A 26,912-nucleotide genomic window follows, 5' to 3' on the forward strand; every position below is an offset into this window, starting at 1 on the left:
TCTGTTATAGCTCAGCAAGATATGAGCGACTAACATCTATGAGGATTTGGGTTCGATTCCTGGCCTCACCCAAGTTAAAGATCTGGTGTTGCTGTGAGCTGTGGTGTAGGTCACAGACGCGGCTCAGATCTGGCGTGGCTGTGGCTGTGGCTGTGATGTAGGCTGGCAGCTGCGGCTCCAATTCAACCCCTAGCCTGGGAACTTACATGTGTAGCCCCAAAAAGAAAAAGAAAAAAAAAAGCTTCTAGATGGAAAACGCTGTAATTCAAAATAGGGAAATGTTGGCCACCTGGCGAATGGTTAAGATCCCTCCCTGTAAGAACATTTCCTACAAAAACCAGTATTCAAACTTTATAACTGAGAATGAATAAAATACTCAATTCACAAAACGCAACTAAGTGTTGAAATATTCAGTACACAAATGAAGACATGTTGTTGGCGTAGAATGGCTGCCTGGAGTGTGGGCTTTACAATCTTGAGCGCCCAGGTTTGTTCCCAAGTCTGATACTTCCTGAGTGATCTTGTAAATTACTTAATATAACCTCAGGGACCGTTTGAGAATCACACTGTGAAGTACTTGGTGCAGGGTAGCTCAGCAGTAGGTACTGTTCACAGAAGGGCAGCTGCACTTGGTGAGGAAGAGCTGGTCCTCACTGCAGGAGGTGACTCTTGCATGGGGGTAAGAACCCCTTCCCTATTCTAAGTTCACAGGCCTTCTCCCCACCCCAGTGCAAACACTACTTCTGCTTTGTCCTGAGACAAGAATTACTGCAGCATTCTTCAGAACGCAAAAACTTGAGAAACACATAAGCCCACCAATACTGGGACTAGGTAAAATATTTCTATGTGTGTACACGTCTTTGTAACCGGACTCAGGACAGCAGTGAAGTTACAGTAACATTTACTCACTTCCCAAGCTCTAAAAAACTGCCTACACAACTAACACACACTGCACCTTTAGGAGAAAGGCTGGAAGAATTACAAGAAGTAATGTTTTCTTTTTGGGTGGGAGATGTTACAGTTAACCTTATATTTTAAGAAAAATTATAACAAACATACACTACTTTTGTATCAGGAGAAGGTGATAGCATATGTAAGAAACAGCAAAGAAGGAAAATTAGATTTCATAGTTTATACCAGGCTGCCCCAATCCCATTTTTTAAATTAGTGACAGAACCGTTTAGAAATGACACCATAAGATGAACTTTATTTTAAAGCTCATAGGTTTCACAATATCAGTTACAAACAAATGTTTCTTCCATTTTACACCTTCACATGACAACGCACTGTATAACAAGAGATGTATTTTAAAAGGTTTTGTTCTGCATGCTGCTAACACATTTCACTAGCTTTTGCGTCATTGGATTTTTAATATTATCAAAGCGAAAAGTCTTATTCTTTTGGACAGAGTTAATTTTAGAAAGCCCTTATGAAATCAGACTTAGTCTTGTTTATAAACATCCACACCCACACACATGCTGAAATGGAGAGCAAAATGCAAGAAAACTACCTTGGCAGGAACAAATGCTTAATCACAGCCCTCTTGAACAAGCAGTACAGTTTGTTTTATTTTCTCCAAAGACAAAAGTCAATTTCATCCTCAGTGATGCAAATGGCAATACTGCACAGAAGCTTAGTATGAATTCACAATTCCACAGGAATCTGAAAGTTACCAAGGCAATTTTCCCTTTTAGGATCATAAAGACTACAGACTTAAGCTTTTTCTTTTTCCATATAATACACAAAATTTCTAGACATCCTTAAAAAAGAAAATATAAATAGTCTCAGTATGTTATGTAGAATCACATACTATGGCAAAAATATTTTATTAATTGAAGGACTAAACCAGTTTAATGTCATCTAGTCCAAGTCCATATTAATGGAATTCTTCTCATTAGGGTAACATTCTCCATTCTGGTGAGGAGGTTCAGCATTGAAATTGTTTTTGCCTTCCAAGTCCTCTTCCTTTTTATCAGTACTCGGGCCATTTGGAGTTCTCTCCACTTTGGGTGACTCGATTTTTGGTTTGGGTTGTGTTACGACGGGTTCACAAGTGTTATTCAACTCCTAAGAAGGAAAACAAAGTGAACAATCAGACTAGCTCTACATGACTTTCCCACATCCCTGAACCAGTATTTTTCTACCAACTCCAATTATAAATACCTCTGCTCATTACAGCTGCCAGAAACTACAGCTTGAAGCATGATCAAAACTTGGTAAGCTTTCACCTATCATTGCCCCATTAATCCTCACCGCAAGTATCAAAGATGGGGATCTTCACCCCCACCTATGGAGGAGAGGTTAGGTCACAACCTCAGGATCAGAAAAACCAGGGAACAGAGAGCTGGAATTCAAGCTTTTAACTCCAATGACTTCATAGGCTCGTGTGTTTGAATATTCTTCCAGATAAAAAGCAGTTTCTTCCCAACTTTCTTCTAGTTTCATGCATTCAGCAAGGTCTTCCCTGATAAAATGCCAGTTTGGGTCCCTCTCCATCACCCTAAATTTCCTAATCCCCTTGACTCTCTATTTGTACCCTCAGCACCTAACGCAGTCTGATACCCTTCCGTACTTGTTCACTGTCAAGTCTTCCATGCACTGGCAGGTGACTTCCACAGGGTGGGGACCTTGCAAACTAAAGTTTAACCTCTAGAACAATGGCTGGCACATGACAGGGGCTCAACAAATTATTTGTTGAACTAAACGAAATAGAAATATAATAGAAACTTATAAAATCTTCTACATTTTCTAGCATCAATAATGAACTAAGAAATCTGCTTTCAGAATAAGGTAAAAGATTTAAGGAAAAATGGCTATTGCTTAAGGCTCAAATGATTGCAACTGGAATTTCTGAGTAACACTGGACAGTAACACTCACCTTTATTTTTGCTCTGATTTCCTGAGCACGTACCACAGGATCCTGATCAAGACTCTTTTTAGCCTGAGCGTTCATGACATTATTCATCCACTCCATCGCTTCATTAACAGACTTCTCAACCTTCTTCATTTCAGACTCATCAATATGGTTGTATTTCTCATCCTAAATGGAAGAACACGGTGCCTCTGAAGACGGAAGTATTAACAGTAACATCTACTTTAACCCAGCTTTTCATGAAGCGCCAGTCTACCTCGGGTCCCACACACCAGAGCCCAACTTCTCATTTAAGAACATCTGTTCACAGTGAAGGTTTCTCAACTGAACTAGGAGCTTCTAAAATCTAGGGTAAGTTCCACCCTGCGTACAAAGACTTACATTATTTCTAAAGTCAGCTGCTATCTTGGCATAGTGCTGCAGCCTCTGTCCCAGTTCTTCAAACACTTTTGGCCGTTCTTCAGCTTCCTGAAACCGGATTTTAATTGGAGTGCCAATTTTCTAAAACCGAATGTAATAAATTAGTATTTGTCATCATTATATTTTAAAAGGCTATAGTCTAAAACATCAGTACTGTTTTCTCGAGGGGGAGAGAAGGGCTTACCATTAATTCTTCCAACTTGTCAACATATGCTTGTTTGGCCTGGTCCTCTCCTTCTTCATAGAGCCAGTTCTCAGTCTCTGTGAGCAATCTCAAAAAATTCTGATGATCCTACATACAAAACATGAGAATTAGTATTATTAGTGGCAATGTTACTTTAAGAGTTGTCATAACAGGGAGTTCCCTTGGTGGCGCAGTGGTTAACAAATCCGTCTAGGAACCATGAGGTTGCGGGTTCGATCCCTGGCCTCGTTCAGTGGGTTAAGGACCCAGTGTTGCCGGAAGCTGTGGTGTAGGTTGCAGACGCGGCTCAGATCCCGCGTTGCTGTGGCTCTGGCGTAGGCTGGTGGCTACAGCTCTGATCAGATCCCTAGCCTGGGAACCTCCATATGCTGCAGGTTGGGCCCTAGAAAAGAAAAAAAAAAAGTTGTCATAACAAAACAGTCACCCTCAGACTCTGATCAGCTGAAGTTTCCTCACTGAAAAACCTGAGGGAGCAATAAACACAATACCATTAGCTCCACACAACACTTCACGTGAGGGACTGACAGTCTTTAATTCAGTCTGTCTTTAATTTAGGGATGTTCAAGAATTTTTGGTAAACTACTCTTATTGACTTACAGTATTTCAGAAATCCATCTCTGGACAATTAACACACTGAAATGTGATTACCAAAGATCAATTATCTTCCTATTCTCCAAACCAATTAGGTCTTGATTGCTAACTTTCTACGCACTTCCACAACTAATACCAAAAGAGAAACTAACCAAGTCAACAATTCCATCACTTAACACACAAAAAAGTTATTCCTAACCAACTCACATAAAGTATGTATTTCTACTCTAGCTTTAGGAAGTCTAGCTGGTTTGGGTCAGCTCTACTTCTGAATCCCAACTGTAAGAAATCGAGGAAATGTTAGGGCGGAGATGAAAATGAAATATGTTACAAGGCTGCTCAAAGACCTTAGGATTAAAAGAGACTCCTCAATCTAAATTCTCTTAACTTCAGAATTAATCCCCAAACCACTCTAGATTTCTATCTAGCCAGTACTTCTTCAAGGTCCAGCTTTCACAGGTGTGCTTCCGGGATTCACTTAAGAGTCATACTGCTTTTGGAAGCTTAGAAAAGTCTTAAGGGGAATACTGGTGCCTGCTTTGGAATGACTGGATGAACAAGTCTTAGGGGGTAAAGCAATGACAGAGAGCAGCCAAGGGACCAGAGTTATAAAAAAAGGCTGAGGTCTTTGAAAGAAAGGATTTTCTCCCACTTAGCTTTACAGGCCCCAGTAACTGATGTCACAGACTATGAATAAATGTGCTGACAGGTTCTTTCTTTGATGATAAAAACTAAAGTCATTGGGATCAACTAGAATAAAACTCCTCTTTACTATTGAGCCTCTCTCCATGACACTGTTTATACAATTTCTATTTCAAGTTCTATTCTGTTTTCAAAAAGCTCAAGTTACATAATGTAGTAGAGGTTTAAATGTCAAATTTGATATTCAACACTTCAAAATATAGATTATCTGAATAAAAACAGAGCTCTAAACATACCTGCTCACATATAAATTTTTCGTATGGTCCACACAGCTTGTCCCTGAACTCATACACATATTCCTCAACTGCATTCTTCGCATCGTTTCTTTCCTTTTCCAATTTATCCTGCATTATCATCTTGCCCTGTCAGGGAATAGCAAAGGTTAGGTCTGGTCTTCTGCTCAGTGTAACTAAATTTTGACTATTTAGATTCTGGAGTTAACAAAATCAACAATAAAATAAAATAGTTTTAACAGTTCTAATTTATACCTCGAAAAATTCTTCCAACAATTCCTTCATTTTCTAAATACAAAGAATGAGGGTTTTCTTAACATCTTTTTTTTAAAACATAGCTTTCGCATTTCATATTTAATACAAAGGGAAAAAAAAGCCCAATTTACTGGTTTTATACAATTTCATTTGTTTTCTTTTATGTACTTCTATGGCGGTCTCCTTTTGGGATTAATACTGACCAGTGTGTAGCTGTCATACAATTTTGCCACTATATTTTAAAATCAAGGATAAATAAATGTCACTGCCGTGGCGTGGGTTTGATCCCTGGCCCAGGGATTTCTGAATGCTGCAGGCATGGCCGACAAAAAATTAAAACAGAAAAGCCATTAGTTTTGGCTTCATCCTATCCCTAAAAACTGTAGAAAACTTGAGATAGAAGAATTACAGAAATTTATCTATTAGAAATTTGAGTAACAGGGCCGGACAACTGAACACATTCCAAAATAAAAACATTTAAATGAAGTACTTACTTCTGTTTCAATATACATGTTAAGAAGATCTTTCCCTAACTGCCAGACCAAGTTGGCTTCAATAGGTAGCTCAACATTCACCACCTTTATTTTGGGTTTTTTAGCTTCTGGAGGCTGGTCAACTTTCTTTTCATTAGCCTTTGGAAGAAGGGTTTAAAAAACAAAAGGAGAGATTCTTAAATAATCCTTAAATAAGAAAAATCTCCCTATCTTACTGATGACTCAGGCAAAAGCAAAACCCCTAAAATCATAAAGTTGGACAAATGTATAAGATCATCTAATTCCCACCCGCCCATTTTAAATCAGGGCTGCAGTTACACTTAAAACATGCCACAATTCCCTTTGAGCATTCACCAGGGTCTTTTTCATTTCACACTAAACTTCAATTTGATCTCGCCTGCAAGCTTTTCTTCATAGGTCTTTACTATCTAATCCCTTTTGAGACTCCAAATAGTCAAAAATATATATTATTAAATTGCTACACCTTTAAATTATACTTAATGATCTAGTAATAACCCCAAATAGACTTTGATCAACTGCTACACATGTTAGGATCAACTCTATTCTTGTAGTATATGAGTCGTTATATCCCAGTATTAAACTTACTTTAATTACACTTACCACTACACTAAGTGCCTTTTAACTTGTCCTGAATCTGGAAATTATATACACACATATATGTCTGTATTTATATATATATATATATAGTGCCTTATTCCTACTCCTCGCCTTTGAATCATATCATTTCTCATAAGCAACTCTGCAGGATAAAAAGATTTTTTTTTTAAAGTCTTAAAAACGTAAATACAGGGCTAAAGAAGTAAGTATCTCCTATGGCTTAATTTTCCAAGCCTTTCACAGTATTTTCATTTCTGCAGGTTCCTATAAGCACAAATGACAACACAATTTAGGAAGCTCAGCTATAGAACAGTTTAAGATAACCAGCGGGTGTTTAACATGTTCCCTGATTGGCTAAGATGGTCAAACAGGAACAGACAATGCCATGAGGCACAAGCACTGACACCGGGTAATTTGGGAGAGTTATGAAAGATGCTGAAGTTCTAGACAACTTATAAAGAAAGTGGAACTTGAAAGAGGTTCAATGGCTTTCCTAAAACTACAAAGATGGAGACAGGACGAGAAGACATGTTTCCCAATCTTCTGTTTCAGCGTTCCTTAGACATCACACGTCTAAGAAGGGCTGCCAGATGCATCACTAGCAATGATCTGTCAGTCACCCTGCACTGCCCATGTCTTCTTCCCTCTGGGAGCATGAGAACCTTCCAATATACTGAGTGAGCTTGCTCTTGGGGCATGAAACGTAAGAAAGAAAAATGACACCTACACCTAGGAAACCAGAGGAGCACAACAGCTATCTGGGAAACAAATGGATGATGGTCACATGCATGGAGGCTAAGTCGGGACAAGACGTTCCAGCAGCACACAAGCAAACCAGCCAGTGACCAAACCAACGCATCACAAAATGGCACTCCACACGGCATGGACAAGGAGCCCCCAAGGGGGTCTGTGATCATGTCCCACAGGCTCTGACGCTAGTGCCCACTTTCAACTAAGAAGGTGAGATACTACCCAACATCATGTTCTGGGCAGGTACTGAGACCATCGCTTGAGTCAGTCAATGCTCAACACTGAGTGAAGGGGCGTGATGCTGAAACGCAAAGAAAGCAATGCTACTATGCCATCAGCATGTAACTCTTCAACAGAAGCAAAAAGAGGCCTTCAGAAATCAGAATCAGGACCCCCACAGGATGAATCAGGGTGAGGGAGACTAAAAACTGGAAACTCTGACCCAAGCGTAAAGTGAATTTGGACTCCAGTGGACAATTCTGTAATTCATCCGAGGGTAAGGAATTCTACCCTCAGAATGAGAAAAAAACTGAAAGTGCTAATGAAAGGTTAATAATTTACATGCAATCTGCACAAAGAATGAAATTCTGCAAAGCACAGATCTGGAATAACAATGGAAACATCCCAATGTCCATCTGACCATGAATTGTAAAGCTTTGACTAAAAGTTGTCATCTTTCAAAGGACATAACACAACTATTTAATTTAGCTTCCAATACATACTGTGGAATCAGGAAAAAAGAACAATTACTTCGAAGTGCAATCTACTTATTACCTGATTATACTTATTTTTAAAAATTTGACAGGCAGTTTGAGAGGAGAAAAAGTTTACTAGACTCCTATAGCCCATGTATTTATCATCAGATGAATTCAAGTGAAAACCAACCACACAGCGCGGGGATGTATCTATTTTGGACGCTGTATCTGCATATACCTCTAGCACTAAAGAAGACAACAAAAGCTAAGCATTCGCCTCGTGTTGCTTGGAGTGGCAGTTAATCAAGAGAAGCTTTCGGGTCTAAAAATTAGCAGGATATTCAATTCTCTTAGTTGAGCTCGAGTACCTCTAACTGGTTTTACTTGAAAAACAGAAAATTAACAAGAGAAAAAATCCTACATAGAGTAAGATAACTTGGTGCTTGCTCTTGAAACTGCAGATTGAAAGATATTATTAATGATCACATGTTGCAACATTGTCTAATGGAATGAACTAGAAGAGTCACTCACTTTGTCAGCATCTGGGGTTTTGTTTTCTTCTGAGGTAAGTTCAGGTGAAGGGGGAGACTGTGAGGTTTGATGACCATCAGTTTGTACCTGGGGCTGTGTTCCAGCTTCACTGTTGTCTTGCTGGATATTTTTCTGAAATGAAAGCCCAGGCACAAAGGATGTAGAAAGCAGGTGTACTTGTATAAATTTAAAAGGTTACAGGGCACCAAAGACAGTACACTCCATTTCTGAAATCTTAATAGGTGGGGGGAGAAGATACTGGGTAAAAGCAAAATGAACACAAAGTATTTGAAAACTTCTTAGATACTGTAAACCTGTAAGAAATTCTTTGAATGGTAACAGTTAGTATAGGTAAATAACACAAGCAGTAGGCATTTTGACTGATATGGTGACAACCAAGAGCGCTCCTTTAAGAAATTTTCATGTAGGCTTACACAGATATTAACTCTCAGAAGTACAGGAAGTAGGTTTACTCCAGGCCTCTCTCCCAGAAACAAACTTCCCAAACCTAATTTCACCAGCAGCCATCACGTGCATCTCAACGTACCTCCGTGTCAATGAACTGAACAGGTGCATAAAACAGCCAATGATCAGTTCTCTGGGGATTCATTGTTTCAGTTTAGAGACGAAAGACACTCTCTGGCCCCACTTTCTTTTCATGATCCAGCTATTTACACTCAAAAGAGCCCAGGATAAAGAAGATACATGCTACACATTCAGACACCTCAATTCCCAGTAAATCAGTGCTTGTTATGATCTTTTCCCGCCATTGGGAGACGCCCGAAACATTTGAATATAACTACTTTCTGCCCACCCTGAAGTCTCATGTTTTTTTTTTTTTTTCCAGAGCTTCAAGATCCTGAGGCAGACACTGAAGTATTCAGAAGCAAGGCACTCCTGGTGTAAGTATATTCCAAAAGGTACTACAAGACTGGATACAACCGGCATTAGAACAATGGTGTCTGTAGCCAAATGAGAACGTATGTGGCACTGGTCATTTAATTCATTACACTGAAGTTTTTCTTGATGAGAACAGAACTAAGGATCAGATGCTAATGTTCCTTAAATGTTCTAGGAATGAGAAGAGTGATAACCGTTCTCTAACCACAGGGATACCACACTTTCTTACACCTGAACTAAATGACTATGCTGCCTACTTCTTCATTTAAGCTATTTCTGATTTTATCCTGAAGTGAACTATAATAGCTCATCTATTTTAAGTTTCTTAAAATTCTCTGCTGACCATGTAAAACTAGCATTCATGCTGACAGAAATCTAAATTACCATCAGGAACAATAACAACTCTCCATACTCTGGACATTTTTCTTCCCTCCTCCCACAACACAGCAAATGGTGTAAATAAAAGCAAGTAAGCTCTGAAATACCAAAGCAAACTTTGCCATACAACTGAAAAAAATAAGACACCTTTAGCATTTGGTATGTATTTCACCAAATAGTTTTTGTTTTGGTTTTTTCCATAATCATCAGTTACCATTTGACTTCTCAAAATGTGGCCTATGTCTTAAAAACAAAAACAAAGAAACTTTACCAACTCTAAATTGTCACATGCTAGTTCAAATAAAACTACACAATTGATCACAACTGACCAACTCCAGGCTGTGTATTACCATCATCGAGCAATTGCTATTATCACTATGCAAATTTTTAATCGCAATTAAGAAAAATATATTTTAACCCTTCCCTACTCATCTCTTAGGGCTTAGAATTAAGTCAACTATATATTCAAACTCAAAGGCTTACCACAAAACTTACCTCGGTGTCTGAGTTTTCTGGTGGCCTCTGATGCTGACAGTCCATGTCTGCTTCAGCGGAAGACACTTCATTCTCCTCTGCTGGGATTTTCTCCACCATAGATGCCGTAGAGATGGTGAAAATGCCATGGGTGTTGACTCGCACCTTGACTTTCACTCTAGATTTTTCTCCATCTTTCTGCGCTGAAACATTCTGAACAATGAATCGGCCTACAACGCAAAGAAATTCACAGCATTTCAGAATTGACTCTAGGGAGTTCCTGTGGTGGCTTAGCAGACATAAATCCAACTAGTATCCATGAGGAAGAGGGTTTGATCCCTGGCCTCACTCAGTGGGTCAGGGATCCAGCGTTGCCATGAGCCGTGGTATTGGTCACAGATGTAGCTCAGATCCTGAGTTGCCTTGGCTGTGGAATAGGCCAGAGACTACAGCTCTGATTTGACCCCTAGCCTGGGAACCTCCATATGCCACAAGTACAGCCCTAAAATGACACACACACTATGGAACTAAGTACTAAGTGTCAGTTGTCACTTCCACTTATAGTATTGCTATTACAGAGACCACTAAAAAAAATTATTTCTTTGGACTTCCTGTCATGGTGCAGTGGCAATGATCTGACTAGGAATCATGAGGTTGCGGGTTTGATCCCTGACTCCACTCAGTGGGTTAAGGATCCAGCATTGCCATGAGCTCTGGTGTAGGTCACAGATGTGGCTCAGATCTGGCTGTTGCTATGGCTGTGGTGTAGACCAGCAGCTGTAGCTCTGATTCGACCCCTAGCCTGGGAACCTCCATATGCCATGGGTGTGGCCCTAAAAAAGAAAAAAAATATAATTTTTTGAACCTATTATATATGGAGTACTATATGGGATTTAACAGCCTTGTATTTAAAGTGCAGTCTGCACATACAGAAAATTACATTTATCTACTAGGTTCGTCAAAGATTAATCACTAGGTTCAGGAAATAACTGCCATAAGATCCATTTAAAGAAATGTCATTTACTGGAGTTCCCGTCATGGCACAGTGGTTAATAAATCCGACTAGGAACCATGAGGTGGTGGGTTCGATCCCTGGCCTTGCTCAGTGGGTTAAGGATTTGGTGCTGCCGTAAGCTGTGGTGTAGGTTGCAGACGCAGCTCGGATCCCTTGTTGCTGTGGCTCTGGCGTAGGCCAGTGGCTACAGCTCTGATTCGACCCCTAGCCTGGGAATCTCCATATGCCGCAGGAGCAGCCCTAGAAAAAAGGCAGGAAGACAAAAAAAAAAAAAAAAAAAAAAAAAAAATGTCATTTACTATAAGGCATCCAAGAAGACTCACAGGAAAGACATAAGATGGCTCTTTTACCATGTGCAAGTTTTTCAGTTCTGCTGGTTTTGAAAAATTTGAGGTCATGCTAAAGAGCTCAGGTATCCGCTGCACAGTGGGAAATAGCATCCAGACTGTCTAATTTTTAGTCTATATTCAATAATTTCTTAAATTATCAATAAATTCATAAAAACTGTTTTAAAAAATAAAACCCTCCCGTGTCAGAACATTTTTAGTTTTAAGTAGTAAGAAAGAAAACGCAACAGGCCAGGTTAGACTCCTTCAAACAATTTCATTATTAAAATGGTGTGGGGCAAAGGTAATCCTGAAAAGATCTAGCAATACTGGCAAATTTTATCCTGGGAAAGAGACTTGGGCATTCAAGAAGATGCCTGTGCTCTCCCACGGATTTCCAGAGTTACCATGGGTAAAGATACATGGGTAGCGTCAAGTCTCTCAAAAAAAAAAAGTACCAAAAAGATTAAAATAAAAAGGCACGTTTGAGAAGTAGTTTCAATGGTTTTCAAGCCAGGTTTTAAACTGGAAGTATCATTCTGCAAGTAATATTTCACCCAAGGGAAAGGTTAATATTAAAAGTAGGTGGTAATCTTTTAGGTATACGCTGTATCAGAAAAGGAGAAATACTCAAGTGTTCCTAAATATACACACTTGGAAGGAACAGGAGCATAAGCAAGTCATTCCATCGCTATAGGCCAGTTTATTCATCACTAAAACAAAGAGCTCCCCGTCGCCACCATGTTCCATTCAGCATTGCTGAGGATAGGAAAAATGTTTAAGTTTGTGCATTAAGTCTTCTCAACAGTAACAAATACAATTAATTAATTGCTTACCTATTTTTGCTTCTGGATATGGAACTCCCTGAGGGTCAGAATAGAAAGCTTCTAGCTCAAAAGGCCCACTTCTCAAGAAGGTGAGAACTTTGGAGAAAGGAGCAGCGTGGTTCCTGCTAAACACTTCATGGACGCTGAGAGGAGAGAAAAAGCACTGTGTTCAGGCTCACGAGGCTACACAGCAGACAGACATGTTCTAAGATGTGTACCAACCCCGGCTCCCCATTTATGACGCCAAAATGATAGCAATGTTTTGGTGAGTTTGGCTATTGAAAGTTCCCAGCTAATCACTCTACCGTACGAGCCATTTGTTAATGTTGCTTTCTATTAACATACAGTATCTGTAAGTTACTTTCTCCTACATACCCTTCCGCATCTTCTGAATCATGGTTCCACACCAAAGATATTGGAAAAGGAACTGCATCAGTGACAGAAAATTCTCTAACTTTAAATGCTGGAGAAAGACTTGCACACTTAAAAAAAAAAAAAAGGATGATCATCAGCACGTGAGAAACTTCACTCAGCTTTTAATGTAAACTTTCAAATAGGATAGGTAAATTAAATTACAAATTGCATGATTTATTGTCTGAACACAAGGGCAGTCGCTATGCATAAAGATAGTACAGTGACTCCTAGGAAAGCAACTAGTATTTAGTAAAAAGTTTCACTGAGGCTTAGGAAATATCACTGGTCTCCCCAGAAATGTCCCGCCAATAGCATTTTCCCTCACAAGCTAAGTCACTTTTGAATGTGTATATACACTCAACCAGCTCTGTCCACTTTGCCTGTCAAGTGTCTGACAAAGTGAAAAAAGGTAAAACATAGAATGTTCCTGTTTTCAAGTAACCTTATGAATGAAGCAAGCAATGGTAAATTCAGACTTGGGGCAGCTAACACCCAACAGACCACAGGTGGATTTAGACGCGCCCATTTTTATTTAGACAGAACAGTCAGTTTGTCTATTAATATCTTTGTTTAAAGAATCTCTCGCTTTATCTCAAAAAAAAAAAAAAAACCAAAACTGTCCTAACTAGATCAAATTTTAAACAAATTAATTTAAAACTTTAGTGAAAACTATTCAGATTTAAGGAATAAACAAGCTCCTCCAGTATAGCACAGATAACTATATTCGGTATCCTATAATAAACTACAATGGAAAAGAATATTTTAAAGAGTGTATATTAAAAAAACTACTCAGATTTGACTGTAGTATCCTAAATATAAACTAATTTTCTCATTAGTAACTTTTAGATTGTGTGCTTTTGCTTTGCCAAACTTCATGCCTCTGAGATGCCTTAGGTGATTAGAAAGTTAAAATCAATTTGGAGGAAGAGCAGCTATTTCATAAAACCACCTGTTAGCTAATACTCTTAACCATGCAAACTTTCCCACAAATCAGTTTATGACACTGACTGCAATTCTAATTCCCTCCCCTGTGCTCTGAAACAGGTGCCACTACCACAAGCTAGTAAGTGCTTGCTTGCTTTTTTTTTTTTTGTCATTTTGCCATTTCTAGGGCCGCTTCTGCGGCACATGGAAGCTCCCAGGCTAGGGGTCTAATCGGAGCTGTAGCCGCCGGCCTACGCCAGAGCCACAGCAACTTGGGATCTGAGCCGTGTCTGTGACCTACACCACAGCTCATGGCAACGCAGGATCCTTAACCCACTGAGCAAGGCCAGGGATCAAACCTGCAACCTCATGGTTCCTAGTCAGATTCATTAACCACTGAGCCATGACGGAAACTACCCAAGCTAGTAAATGCTTTACAGCTGTTTTCTATGGTTCCCCCAGAATCTTGCCTATTCCTCATCGCCAGTTTGAGAAACATTAGCTCTATAGTCCTTTTCATCTTAAATTTCCTAAATCTTCCAGATGAAGATCCTTGGGTCCCCACAGCCTTACTGATCTATTTAAAAAGGAACTCCCTTATGGCATCTAGCTGGACACAGCACTCTGCCTACATATGACCACCCCCCACCATGATGACAGCAAGCAGAAGAGGTCTAAGGAAAGAGCAGGGAGAGAGGCGGCCTCGGAGGGCAGTCCGTACCTGCAACGCACACCCTCTGGCCACCGCTTCATCTGCATTGAGGGTCGTGCTAATATCTTTTCCAAAGAACTTGGCAATTTTTTCTTTCACAGCTGGAATTCGTGTAGTGCCTCCAACTATCTCAACAGCACTCACATCTTCTATTTTGAGCTGAGTTTGTTCCATCAGTGAATAAAGGGGAACTTCTATCTTTTGCAGCAGGTCAGCACAGAGTTCTTCAAATTGTGCCCTTGGCAATTAAGAGAAAAACTTTATAAATCTTTAGAAAAAAGTTACGGTGAGGACAATATCTTGTCCTGTTTTTACTTTATTACTATTTTTTCCTTTTTAGGGCCACACCCACAGCACATGGAGGTTCCCAGGCTAGGGGTCTAGTTGGAGATACAGCTGCTGGCCTACGCCACTGCCACAGCAACGCCAGATCCGGGTGGCATGTGCGACCTACACCACATACAGCTCATGGCAACGCCAGATCCTTAACCCACTGAGCAAGGCCAGAGACTGAACCTGCAACCTCACGGTTCCTATCAGATTTCATTTCCGCTGTGCCACAACGGGAACTCCACTGTCCTATTTGTATGAACAAGTTTTATCAACACACTTTTTCTTTGCCCAGACACCCTGAATAACACATGGGCCAAGTTCACCGTCTATAATTCATAACTTTTTTTTCAAAAAATATACAAAACAGATGAAGAAAAGGAACAGGGAGAAAAATCAATTTGACTAGACTTATTGGAAGAAATCACTTTTATATTAAGATTTTCATCTTATTCCTTAATGTTTTATGTGACCCCATTTTCATTACTTTGAATATTTCCATTCACTTCAAAATATTTCTGTGAAAACTGTTTTCTGAAGCAGTTATTCAACTACTGGCCCAGAAATACTAAAAGGTGAATACCGGAAAGACTTCATCATAAGGGTGCTTAGCACAAATCTTCCTAAAAACCTCTTTGCAGAAGTAACCCTGGTTCTAATGGAGTTAGTACACAATCTTGAAATGTGGGCCAAGACTCAAAACACCACAGCTACAACTATACCCAGACCACAGTTTGAGTAATAAGTTACTTCTGTTTAATCTGTCAGAATGCAAGACACACCTGTTCATCTTTCCCGAAACATCTTTGTCATTCATAAAGCACTCAATATTCAGTGGTAGGTCCGTGCTGTTAGAGCTCATTAGCTTTTTCAATTTTTCACATTCCTGATACAGACGAAGGAGTGCCCGAATTTTGGATTTTGCATCCAGCTTATACTTAGTTTTAAATTCTGCACAAAAATGTTCCACTAATTTTGCATCAAAGTTCTTTCCTCCTAAGAAAGGATCAAAAGCTGTTCCCAGTACCTAATTTAGTTGAAACAACAAATAATCCGGTTATTTTCATTCATTATTTGTAACTAAAATCTTAAATACTGTAACTCGAACTAAAGACTAATAATAGACTCAAAATTTCTATTTCAACTGTAACATGAAACTCAAGTCAGTTCAGGGGTATGTAACTACAAAATCCAAATGAAATGCTAAATCTCTAAGGTATTTCTGACTTTTAATGATCACACAGAAGAGTCTTTTAAAAAGCTGTTCTTTCCTAAATAAGAACACTTAAAGAGTATGCTAAAACCATGATGTGGTCTTTATGAAGATCCAACCTTAGGAACAACTCATTACCTAGAAGCCCAACAGCTTAAAGTAATGGCAATTATAACACCTTTGACATGTGGGTCACTCAGTTCCAATTTATTACTTTACCTTCAATTTTCCCTTGTTAAAGGCACAGGCAGACACTTGAAAAGCTGAATGTCCCATATCAACAAAAACCACTATTCGAGGTTTCTCATCCAGGCCTGGGAGATCCTGCTTATAAATTCCATAATTCAAAGCAACTAAAAAAAAAAATAGTATGTTTCAATTCTTTGGTACACTACACGTTTTCTTAGGAATTTCATTGTTACTGATACAATTACACAAGCAGGAAATCTGACTGGACTTCGATCAATTAAATATGAACACATTCCTTTTTTTAATCCGACTTAATACAATTTTCTTGGCATCAGTTACTTTATCCTTTTTTGGTTTTAGAATAATAAACGTGCTATCACTTTTAAATACATGGAGAGATATGACAGAGCAGACATATGTGGTACAAAAACAATGGCATGTGAACCACATATAACCACAAACAACATCAAACGCATTACACAATACTTACATTTTAACCACAACCTGCCAGGAGATTGCTTATCCAAAAAAATTAAGAATTTAATACACAACTACAGCAACTACAGTTCCAACCAATGAGCATATAACCGATCTACCTTAAACAGTCTGTCAGGTTTTTCTGATTTTGAAACCACTGTATTTCTAAATATGTGTGCTTAAAAATACACCTTTATCATTATTAATACTTTAAGCGTCTTTTTTTTTTTTGCTTTTTAGGGCCACATCCATGGCATATGGAGGTTCCCAGGCTAGGGGTCAGATAGGAGCTGCAGCTGCCTGGCCCACACCACAGCCACAGCAACATGGGATCCAAGCTGCGTCTGCAACCTACACCACAGTTCACAGCGAAGTCGGATCCTTAACCCAATGAGCAAGGCCAGGGATAGAACCTGCAACCTGATGGTTCCTAGTCAGATTTGTTTCCGCTGAGCCATGATAGGAACTCCAAGAATTGTTAAAACATCTATTAAAAATACACTAAACCATGTCTTATTTGCTGTGCCTGAGTACACGAGACTGACTTTGAGTCTATCTGTAATCCCAATAAACTGATACCAGCTCTAGGAGGAGATTTAAAAGAAAAGAAAGAAAAAAAAAAAAAAAAAGCCTACATCAATAGTCAAGGTAGTTGTAAAAGCCAGAATCATAATATTTTGGAAAAATCTGTTTCTTAACTGTAACAGTGTAAGGAAATAAAAAACTTAGTCCCAATACACCTAATTTAAAGGATCAAAAAATACATATTCAAGAATTTCCTAAAGAAAAAAGATTCATAAATTGGACAAAATTGCCAAATTTTCATTTTACTTTACTTTTATTTTAGGGCCACACTCTCGGCACATGCAAGTTCCCAGGCTAAGAGCTGAATTGGAGCTGCAGCTGCCAGCCTATGCCACAGCAACTCAGGATCTGAGGTGCATCTATGACCTACACCACAGCTCATGGCAACACCGTATCCTTAACCCTCATCCTCATGGTTACTAGTTGGTTGTGGTTACTGAACAACAGAACCCCCAATTTCTCATTAAAACAAGCATCTGAAAGGCTAGAATTTTTGCTTACAAATCTGACATATGTTTTTTAATAGGCTATGTTTGCACACCTATGTGAAAGCATTTGATAACAGTACCTCGATGTCTTTAGTTTTGATAGTAATATTACATAAAAACAAATTTTTCCTTACCAGCTGTCATGTCATTCATAAGCCTTAAGCAGTTTAAGCCAACAATTTGTGCAGCATCTAAAACAGATCGCCTCTCAGCATCTGTGAAGAAAGAAGGGACCTGCAAACAGGAAGGGAAAGAATTTTAACTTACCTAGAACACAAAAAGGCATAAACATTCCTAACAACCCGCTTGTAATAAATTCACAATAGTCCAGCTAACAGGTGCATAGCCAAATGAGAAGGAGAAAAAGAACTTTCAGAAACAGTGACTACTCTTGAAAAGACTGCCCTAAAATTACAGTATTAAATTTATTATTAACCTGAAATAAAAAATTGATCAGGAGTAGTCATAAGATATTACATTACTTAAACCTAATAGAAAGCTTTAAATTTAAGTGGGTGAAATACCATTTCCAAACTAGTCTTAAATTTTGGACATCTGGAAATTATTCTGCAAAGACAACACTCAATATTAAATGTAATTAACTATAAAGAATACAGGAACTTAAATAGAGGTGGCGTTCTCGTGGTGGCACAGCGGAAATAAATCTGACTCATAACCATGAGGTTGTGGGTTCAATCCCCGGCCTCGCTCAGTGGATTAAGAATCTGGCATTGCTGTGGCTGTGGTGTAGGCCAGCGGCTGCAGCTCCAGTTCAGTCTCTAGCCTGGGAACCTCCATATGCCGTAGATGCGGCCCTAAAGAAGCAAAAAAAAAAAAAAAAAAAAAAGAGAGAGAGACAATAGAGCTAATTGTAGCATATGCTGCTGCCCATTAGCTTACTATTTGCTGAGTTCAAGTATTAATAGATGGGACACCTTCTAATAGTAGACCTGTTCAGAATACAAAATATTTTTGGCAAAGCCTGTTGATTTTTCTGAGAAAAAGCAAAAGGAGGATAAAGTTTCTTAAGAGTGTCAACTTCCAGCTAGATGAATTCTTCTGATTGCATTATAGGACAGCATTTTAACTAGCATGCTTTTCCAGAATAGCATCTAACAATACACTCATATAACCACTTAACTGCAAAGTACCTAAGAGAAAACTTGGTACAGTGGCTTTCACATTTCTCCCCAAGTATCTATAAATACTTGAGAAAGAGACAAGAGCAAAAGATGGGTCTCTGTTCATCTTTCAAATCAGAACCCTTTCTTCTGTTTTCCGTATTAGGTTACTTAAGAAGGAGGGAGGAAGAGGAAAAAAGGACCACTGACTTAAAACTTAGTTCTTTTATTTTACACCAGAGATTAACAGCATTTCTCCAAGCAACAGACAGATAGTCCTTGAGGAGAAGACCCACTGTTCTACAGAGAGAAATTCTAGCTTTTCTGCCTCTGTTCCGACAGGTCAGATGCAAAGACCTTGCTGCAGGTGAGTTTATTACAGAATCCTGGTGCAGAGCACACTCACTGCAGATGAAGTGGCCCTGGGAGTTCCCATTGTGGCTTGGCGGTAAATGAACCCAACTAGCATCCATGAAGACATGGGTTCGATCCCTGGCCTTGCTCAGTGGGTTAAGGATTTGGCATTGCCACCGCTGTGGTGTAGGTCACAGACGCAGCTTGAATCTCGAGTTGCTGTGGCTGGCATTTACAGCTCTGATTCAACCCCTAGCCTGGGAATTTCCATATACCTCGGCTGCAGCCCTAAAAAGACCAAAAACAAAAAAGGAAGAGGTGCCCTTGGACATTTCGGGGAGCAGAATATACAACTAGCTTTTTGGGTCCAAATAAAAGATGGCTTTGTCCATTATATCAACCGTCCAGTGAAAGTAGTGAGCTTACAAAAATCTAGGTCTTGTCACTACTGCTAGGTTACAATTTCTTTTTTTTTTTTTTTTTTTTTTTTTTGGCCTTTTCTAAGGCTGTACCTGTAGCATGTGGAGGTTCCCAGGCTGGGGGTTCAGTTGGAACTGCAGCCACCGGCCTACACCACAGCCAGAGCAACTCAGGATCAGAGACCAGATCCTTAACCCACTGAGCGAGCCAGGGATCGAACCTGCATCCTCATGTTACTAGCCAGGTTTGTTTCCTCTGAGCCATGACACTTTTAAAACTAATGCTCACCAAGAACTAATTCACCAGTTCTCATATGAGGCTAGAACTCTTAAAAGCTACTGTTGTCAGTACACAGACTAACAATACATTAACTTCAGAATAGCCTCCAATTCAACCAGTCTATATTTTCAAAAAGAAAGATTTTTTGACATGAACTGCCACTCAAAAACCTTTGCAACTTCCGGCAGAAAATAACTTTCAAACCCACTCTGCCACGATGCTGAATACTGTGTCATTACTGTCCAGGGGAATTCTGATCTCTAGTAGAACAGTCTTCACACACTCAAGACTAAAAAGTAAGGTGAAGAAAGAAAGAAAATTAAAATATAACACAGTGCCTTGCTGCATTCTACTTACTGAGATAACACAGTCTGTTACTGGTTTCTTGAGGTTGTTTTCAGCAGTTTCCTTTAACTTAGTCAGCAGCATGGCTGTTATCTGCTCCACACTAAATAGATGCTCTTCATCCATGTACATGACCTACATCGAGGAAAGAAAACGCTGTAAATACTTCAGTTGTTAGAGCTACACGCTCAAATTTACTTCCAAAAAGTACATATTCTCTTCCAGAAAATCTTTTTTGCCACAACTATTTAGAAAAGGAGGAAAGGAAAGGCAAAAGGAAGACAAAATGGGATAGGAAAGCAAATCAAAGCAAAAAGGGAAGAAAGATATCTTTCCCCTGAGATGAAGAGGAGGAAAAAAGTTGGGACAGATTTTTCCCCTATTCTAAGTACTAGTCCAAACATTATAGAAGGTAGTAAATTTCCACTCTAACTGAAAGATGAATCACTGGGATAAATATTATTTTGTGTAGATCACAGGACAGAAATGTCTCTGTAGTTTAAAAAAAGATTTCTGGTTGTATTACACTACAGCTCTCCAAACAAGCTGTACTGGAACAGACTGTTGTTTGATATGACAACATAATTTAGCTTCCTTTATTTAAACACCACGCAAATTTTACAATTGCCAAGAAGTTATAAGAAACACAAATTAAGTTATACAGTATATACCATTTGAATAATTCCTAAGGATGATTTAAACGTAAGCCTACGGTTTAAGAGAAGCTAATAAAAAAAAAATTTAAAGGACCACCTTGTTCAATTAAGAAAACTCAGTTAAATGTTAAGAATTAAGCACTTTGCTCTGTAGATGAATTAAACAATTTCCGAGTAAGGAATTTAAGACTGCTCAATTATATTACCTTTATTCCAACTCCACCATTTTTCATTGAAACTAGATCATAACTTAAGTTTTCCTTCTCCTTTTGAATGAAGGGGTCATTGAATGCGCGGCCATGAAACCTCTTGAAATTAGACACTGTATTGTTTGCATGAGTGATTTGCTGCAAAAGAAAATTGAGATTTAAAGTTTTTCTTATCTCAACACCTATCAGTACTTAGAGCAATTAAAAAGAAAGTCACTCGTCCAACTCAAATCACAGGGATATTAAGTAACTTTCCCCAGAGCCCAAAACTTCTCCATCAATGAATGGACTTTATTCTTTCTCCTTTTCCTATCGAAATGTCAGGAGGGAAGCAGTGAGAGAGAGACAGACTTCAAAATCTGCAAGATAAACTCGAAGACAGTGGAAAGCTACAGCTCTGAATAAACCCCAAGAACTGTTCGTATCACTTTATGTCATTACTTTTCTTCCACTATACTTGGAAGTTTCATAGCTAATGGATTGCTACTTTTCCTATCAATAGCACAGAATGCTAATTATCTATACCAAAAAGCAGAAAAGGCAAAGATAATTCACAAAGTTTCTATGAAATAACACTTCCAACTGCATGTTCATGTATGTTTTTTTGACCATGCCTTCAAAAAAGGCACATTCTGGGGCCCAGGATGGAACCCTTGCTATAGCAGTGACAAAGCCAGATCCTTAACCTGCTGAGCCACCAGCACATACATATTTCTGAGGATTAGACTCTGGATTTACAAGTCCCACTTCAAAGCATATTCCACTCAAAAGATGTCAGCAAGTGGGAACCTTCCATTAAAGACAAATCAAGGAGTTGCCGTCATGGAGCAGTGGTTGACGAATCTGACTAGGAACCATGGGGTTGCAGGTTCAATCCCTGGCCTTGCTCAGTGGGTTAAGGATCGGGCGTTGTTGTGAGCTGTGGTGTGGGTCGCAGATGCGGCTCGGATCCTGCGTTGCTGTGGCTGTAGCGTAGGCCAGCGGCTGTGGCTCCGGTTGGACCCCTAGCCTGGGAACCTCCATATGCCGTGGGAGCGGCCCTAGAAAAGGCAAAAAGGCAAAAAGGCAAAAAAAACAAAAAAAAACAAAAAAAAACAAATCAAGTTCCCTGATGGCTTAGTGGTTAAGGATCAGGCATTGTCACTGCTGTGGCCCAGGTTCAACTCCTGGTCCAGGATCTTCTGCAAGTTGCCAGCATGGCAAAATAAATAAAAATAAATTAAAAACTAGCTGAAAAAACTGAGATTTCTAAAGCTGTTAGTTTGCGAACACCAAAACAATTTACTATTTACTTTTTTTCTGATGTACTTCTTATAAAGTGCAAGATATGACTTGGCAACACTCGTTTTCAAATAATATGGAGTATGGAATATTTCAAATAATGTTTATGTAATAAAACTCCTTGTGATTCTAAAACTGAGACGAAGCATGCCTGGGAGTCTACAGGCTAGATGTAAGCACAAAGACGCAGCACGAGCCCAGGTCAGGGTCATCCGCCTCCTTGCTGGCCTGTTTAGGGAGGCTGTTCCTGCACTTTCACTGAAGCATCTCTCCCCTTTGAGTAGGTTATTTGAGTGGGCTTACCCATTTCCTTTCCTTTGTTTTTTTCTTTTGTCTTGCATCTCTTCCGACCCACCATAATATATTCCAGGGTTTACAGTTGTTTCTTTTTTAGCAATACTATTTTCCGTATTTAAAAATTTTCCAACCTTTTTTTAAAAAATTGAAATCTGACACATAATACTGTATAGGCCTAAGGTGTACAATGTATGTTACTTTGATATGTTTACATATTATAATAGGATTACTTTCAATTTCTTAAAAGCCTCTCAAAAGGGATTTTCATACTTCTGTTTATTTTTTTTCTCCCCAACCCCCAAAGTTCAAGTTATAATGTGAGCTCTAAATGGGAACCACATAAGTAAATTTTCAAGTCCCATTACTAAGTAAAATTTCAATAATTTATTTAGCCCAATCTATCTAAAATACTATCATTCCACCATATACTCAATGTAAAAAACTGATGAGTTTATTATTTCATTTTAAGTAATCATAATCACATGTATTTTGGAGTTCCCGATGTGGCTCAGCAGAAACTAATCTCACTGGCATCTATGAGGACGAAGGTTCAATGCCTGGCCTCGCTTATTGGGTTGAGGACCCGGCACTGCTGTGAGCTGTGGTGTAGGTCACAGACAAGACTCAGGCCTGGTGTTGCTGTGGCTGCAGTGCAGGCCAGTAGCTACAGCTCCGATTTGACCTCTAGCATGGAAACTTCCATATGCAGAAGGTGTGGCCCTAAAAAGACAAAAGACACACACACACACACACAAAAATCACAAGTATTTTATACTTCACATTTCAATTCAGACAAGGTACATTTCAAGTGCTCCAGAGACACATGATGCCCATGACTACCATGTAAGGCAGCACAGGCCTAGCCAAAAACAAAAACAAAAAAATCCCTTGTACTATCTTAATTATTAGGTAATCTAAAATACTTTTAAAGAAATAACTTCTATAAAAGGAATCTTTAACTCTTAAATGAGAGTATCAACGAGAAACTTCACATGAAAGAACTCCTGAGTGTCTCACTTATAATTTTTTCAAATTAGGTAAATTAGAAGGTAGCAAAGTTACTAAAAATTAAGGTTGAAGATTAGAAAGTTAAAAAGTAGGTCTTATTCAGTAAACAAAAGGAAGAGTAGGAAGAAATAAAGGCTCATCTAAGGGCTCATAAGGAATACTTGCATTATAATTCTAAAGCTCCAAAATAGGTAAGGCTTAGGTATTTCCTATTCTTTTATGTCTCTGAGATTTTACTTTTAAAACCTCTCCCTTAAAAAGTGATCAGAATTCTCTTAGAAGAACCTACCTGATTTTTGGCTGCAACTCCAATTGTTCTGTTTTTTGATCCAAACGATATGACTGATCTAGAAGAAATTTAAAAACCGTGTTTCACAAATGTCATAGAACAGAAACATGCACATTTTTAACTGACGAGGAAAATTCTAACACATATCTTAAACCCATTCTTGGGGAAGGGGGCACAAAACCAACACAATTTCAGAGTCTAAAGCTTTGGTGGGCTACTCTAAGAGAACCCGATGTAGGTGGCTGGTGCATGCTCAGCACCCCACCCCACCCCACCCCAGGCTTTCCATGGCTCAGAGGGCACTTTCCAATACCACAGGTACAGTGTAACCTTCCCAGCCCCAACTGAGTAGGAAGTGGACATTAACTCTGAAAACCCTTTGAAAAGTCAGAGTACTATTAATACTGGCTCTAGACACATGATTAACAAAATATGGTGTAATTACTTGCAGTTACCAATTCCATACATATCTACAGGCCACCATCATACTTATTGCTGTCCTGATACACCACCTGACTCTCCAGGATTAAAAAAACGAAAAAAGCAGGCCTGTAATTGTTGAGCAAAAGGACTGAGGAATCAGTTACATTTTAAGTCAGCTTTGAAGAGATGGAGTGACTTGTAAGACAACCTTCTGAGCAGTGGAAAAAGAATGACAGCAGAGCAGAGACGAGCACTAGAGTCTTGTGAGAAGGATGCATTAGATGGCAGGTAGGAATAATGGTTTATGAGCAAAATGAGAATACACTGAAGGCATTGAATACCAAGCTGAATCAAATTTTAATTTGGTATAATAGAGACATCTTAGACCTAGATTATCTGAGCAGGTGCTAAATAGCATCCTAGAAGCCAGAGAACTGTTGGAGCAAAGGCTAGACCTTTAAAACGCCCTCTGAAAAACAGATTATCACTCTGAGCTCAGAGTAAATATGCAGTCCCAGAATGAATTTACTCATTTTTCCAAGAGGAGAATCAAATTAACTACATTAAACAGAAATTAACAGTAGCCAATGCAGTTGAGTCAAACATCAGTTAATTAAAAAAATTTTTAAAGGAAAAGCCAACACTATCCTCAGCTTATATTTTTCAGAGTCATACCTGTTCCTGTTAGTTTCACAATGGTCACTATAGCTACATACAAAATTTCTTCCCAGTCTTTCATTGGATCAAAAATAACAAAGACGTAAACTGCATCTAGGCATGAAAGCCCTTTGCACAACTAAAGAAACGACTAAATTTATAGAGGTTGATGCCTGTGATGCTCAGGGAGTACCAGTCTTCCCAGTGCTACTGATGCTGTATTTAGTTGGTTATTTCCTGATTTCCCAGTCACTTTCATAAATTCATCTACACTCAAATGGCGATATAAACCCAATCATTTCACCTTTGGGCTTAATGTTTCATTCCACGATTTTTTATCTTGGGTTTAACGCACTTAGGAATAAATAAATACCTACACCATTTTCCCTGAGAAATAATCAGTTAATTTTATTAACGTACATGTAGGCATGTTTGCATACATCATATTCAGAAATTAAGGCTTCCCCCCCAAAAAAGTTGCTTTTAAAATGTTACCCTTTGCCCACCCCACGCTGCTGTAGAATACCATTTAATTCACTGACAACATCCATCCTCTAGAGGAGTTCTAACACAAAGTATGCAATTTTAATCTTATTTAGACTGTGCAAAATTAATAAAGAAATTAGAGCACATATCAGGCTTCCTCTTAATGGCTTTCATAAAATGAGCAAAAAAGGCCGTTTACGTCTTTCACAAATGCTCCAAGAGTGAGTAAGAGGTCGCGTCATCTATCAAAGGAGTGATTCTCTGGTCGCTAACAACAATCCGCCTGCTCACTGCACAAGCAGCAGCAGACGGGCTCTGGAAGCTTCCAGAGTTCATTTCGAGATTCACAATGCGGAAGAAAAAGCCCGGCAGCCCGAGCTCTGCGGTGCGCAAAGATCTGCGGGGAAGGAGGGGAACCAGCTGGGGGCGGCTCAGCCAGCTCAGAGAAGCCGGGTGGGAAAACGGGGGCGGCCGCGGAAGGAGCGGGCTGAACCTTCTGGCCAAAAAAAGGGAGAGAAGCCCCGGGCTTGGCCGCACCTCGGCCCCCAGGAGGAAGCCCGCCCAAAGCGACGACCCTGGGAGGCTTCTCTTGGCCCCACGAATCCCGAAGACACCCCCTCTCGGGTTCGTGGCGGCAAGCCCCCTCCCCTGCTCGTGGGTGAGCATGCCGCCCACCTGGGCCACGGGCACCCCGACCCCACGGAGTGGGGCACCGCTCCCCACATCGCCCTCCCTTCGCCCCCGCGCTCCGCAGCCAGCCGCAAGCTTGGGGTTCCTGGGATTCCGAGACCCCGCCGGCGTGCTCCCCTCGCCCCAGAACCTCCCCCCAGAGCCAACACAGGTTACCACTTACGGGGTGCACCGGTCGCTGAACTCGTTGGCGATGGTCTCGATGCCCCCGGCCCGGGCCACTGCGATGTAGCAGCTCTGAGAGCCTACGTCCAGCCCCACCACTGACATGGCCGGCTCTCGGTCCGCCTCCGCCTCGGGTAGATCTGGGTGTGCGTCCTCCGGATGCCGCTTCCTGCCCAGACCACGCGCGGCTCCACGGGGTCCGCTCCTGTCACGCAGACGGACACACGGACAGTCGGCCGGCCTGGCCCCTCCGGCTTCCCGGTGACAGTGGCGACTCGCAGAGGAGTAATCAAGGGAGAAAGCGGCGCTGGGTCTCCGCGGGTCGCTCCGCAGCTCGGGCTGCTCGCCTAGATCCGCAGCCGCTCGCTCACCGCCGCGCCGCTGAACTACCGACTCAGAAGGGGAGGTCCCAGCGCCTCAGCCTTATGTATCGCACTGATCGGAACTTTCCAGAATCTGCGGCATTTACTCACCGGCGCCTCCACCGGCCTCTCCACGTGCCACTTCCGCTTCCTTCTTCTCGAGCCTTCTCGAAAGATGCTACCCAATGGGTGGCTGGTCCCTCTAGGGACGGCCGCCGTTGCCATGGCGGCAGGAAAGCCGCTCCAGCGCTA

General features: G+C 40.2%; 1 protein-coding gene and 1 long non-coding RNA gene across 6 annotated transcripts; one reads left to right on the top strand and one right to left on the bottom strand.

Annotated features, from left to right (window-relative positions):
- Positions 1-1,179: 1,179 nt before the first annotated feature.
- HSPH1 (heat shock protein family H (Hsp110) member 1) lies at positions 1,180-26,793 on the bottom strand. Of its 4 annotated transcripts, XM_084981013.1 has the most exons (19): positions 26,545-26,793; positions 26,297-26,409; positions 23,878-23,935; positions 21,000-21,140; positions 20,150-20,272; positions 17,753-17,852; positions 16,099-16,232; positions 15,449-15,693; positions 14,346-14,574; positions 12,662-12,768; positions 12,296-12,429; positions 10,140-10,348; positions 8,367-8,498; positions 5,773-5,910; positions 5,027-5,152; positions 3,477-3,584; positions 3,254-3,373; positions 2,879-3,040; positions 1,180-2,067 (listed from the first exon to the last, which is right to left on the bottom strand). In XM_084981013.1, exons 2-19 carry the CDS (start codon positions 26,401-26,403, stop codon positions 1,861-1,863), a joined length of 2,580 nt encoding a protein of 859 aa, XP_084837139.1. In that variant the 5' UTR covers positions 26,404-26,409; positions 26,545-26,793; the 3' UTR covers positions 1,180-1,860.
- On the top strand, positions 3,013-22,028 carry LOC146398509 (uncharacterized). Of its 2 annotated transcripts, none has more exons than XR_014819137.1 (4): positions 3,013-3,223; positions 9,214-9,268; positions 18,906-19,106; positions 21,327-22,028. It is a non-coding gene; the product is annotated as an uncharacterized LOC146398509 (long non-coding RNA). The 2 variants fall into 2 exon arrangements; XR_014819139.1 differs by having other exon boundaries at positions 18,980-19,106; positions 21,327-21,429.
- Positions 26,794-26,912: the final 119 nt, after the last annotated feature.

Source organism: Sus scrofa, chromosome 11, assembly GCF_054392235.1.
Source record: "Sus scrofa isolate SSC_HxYL_T2T_F1_AM1 chromosome 11, Sscrofa_HxYL_maternal_Yorkshire_Landrace_v2.0, whole genome shotgun sequence".
Lineage (NCBI taxonomy): Eukaryota > Metazoa > Chordata > Mammalia > Artiodactyla > Suidae > Sus > Sus scrofa.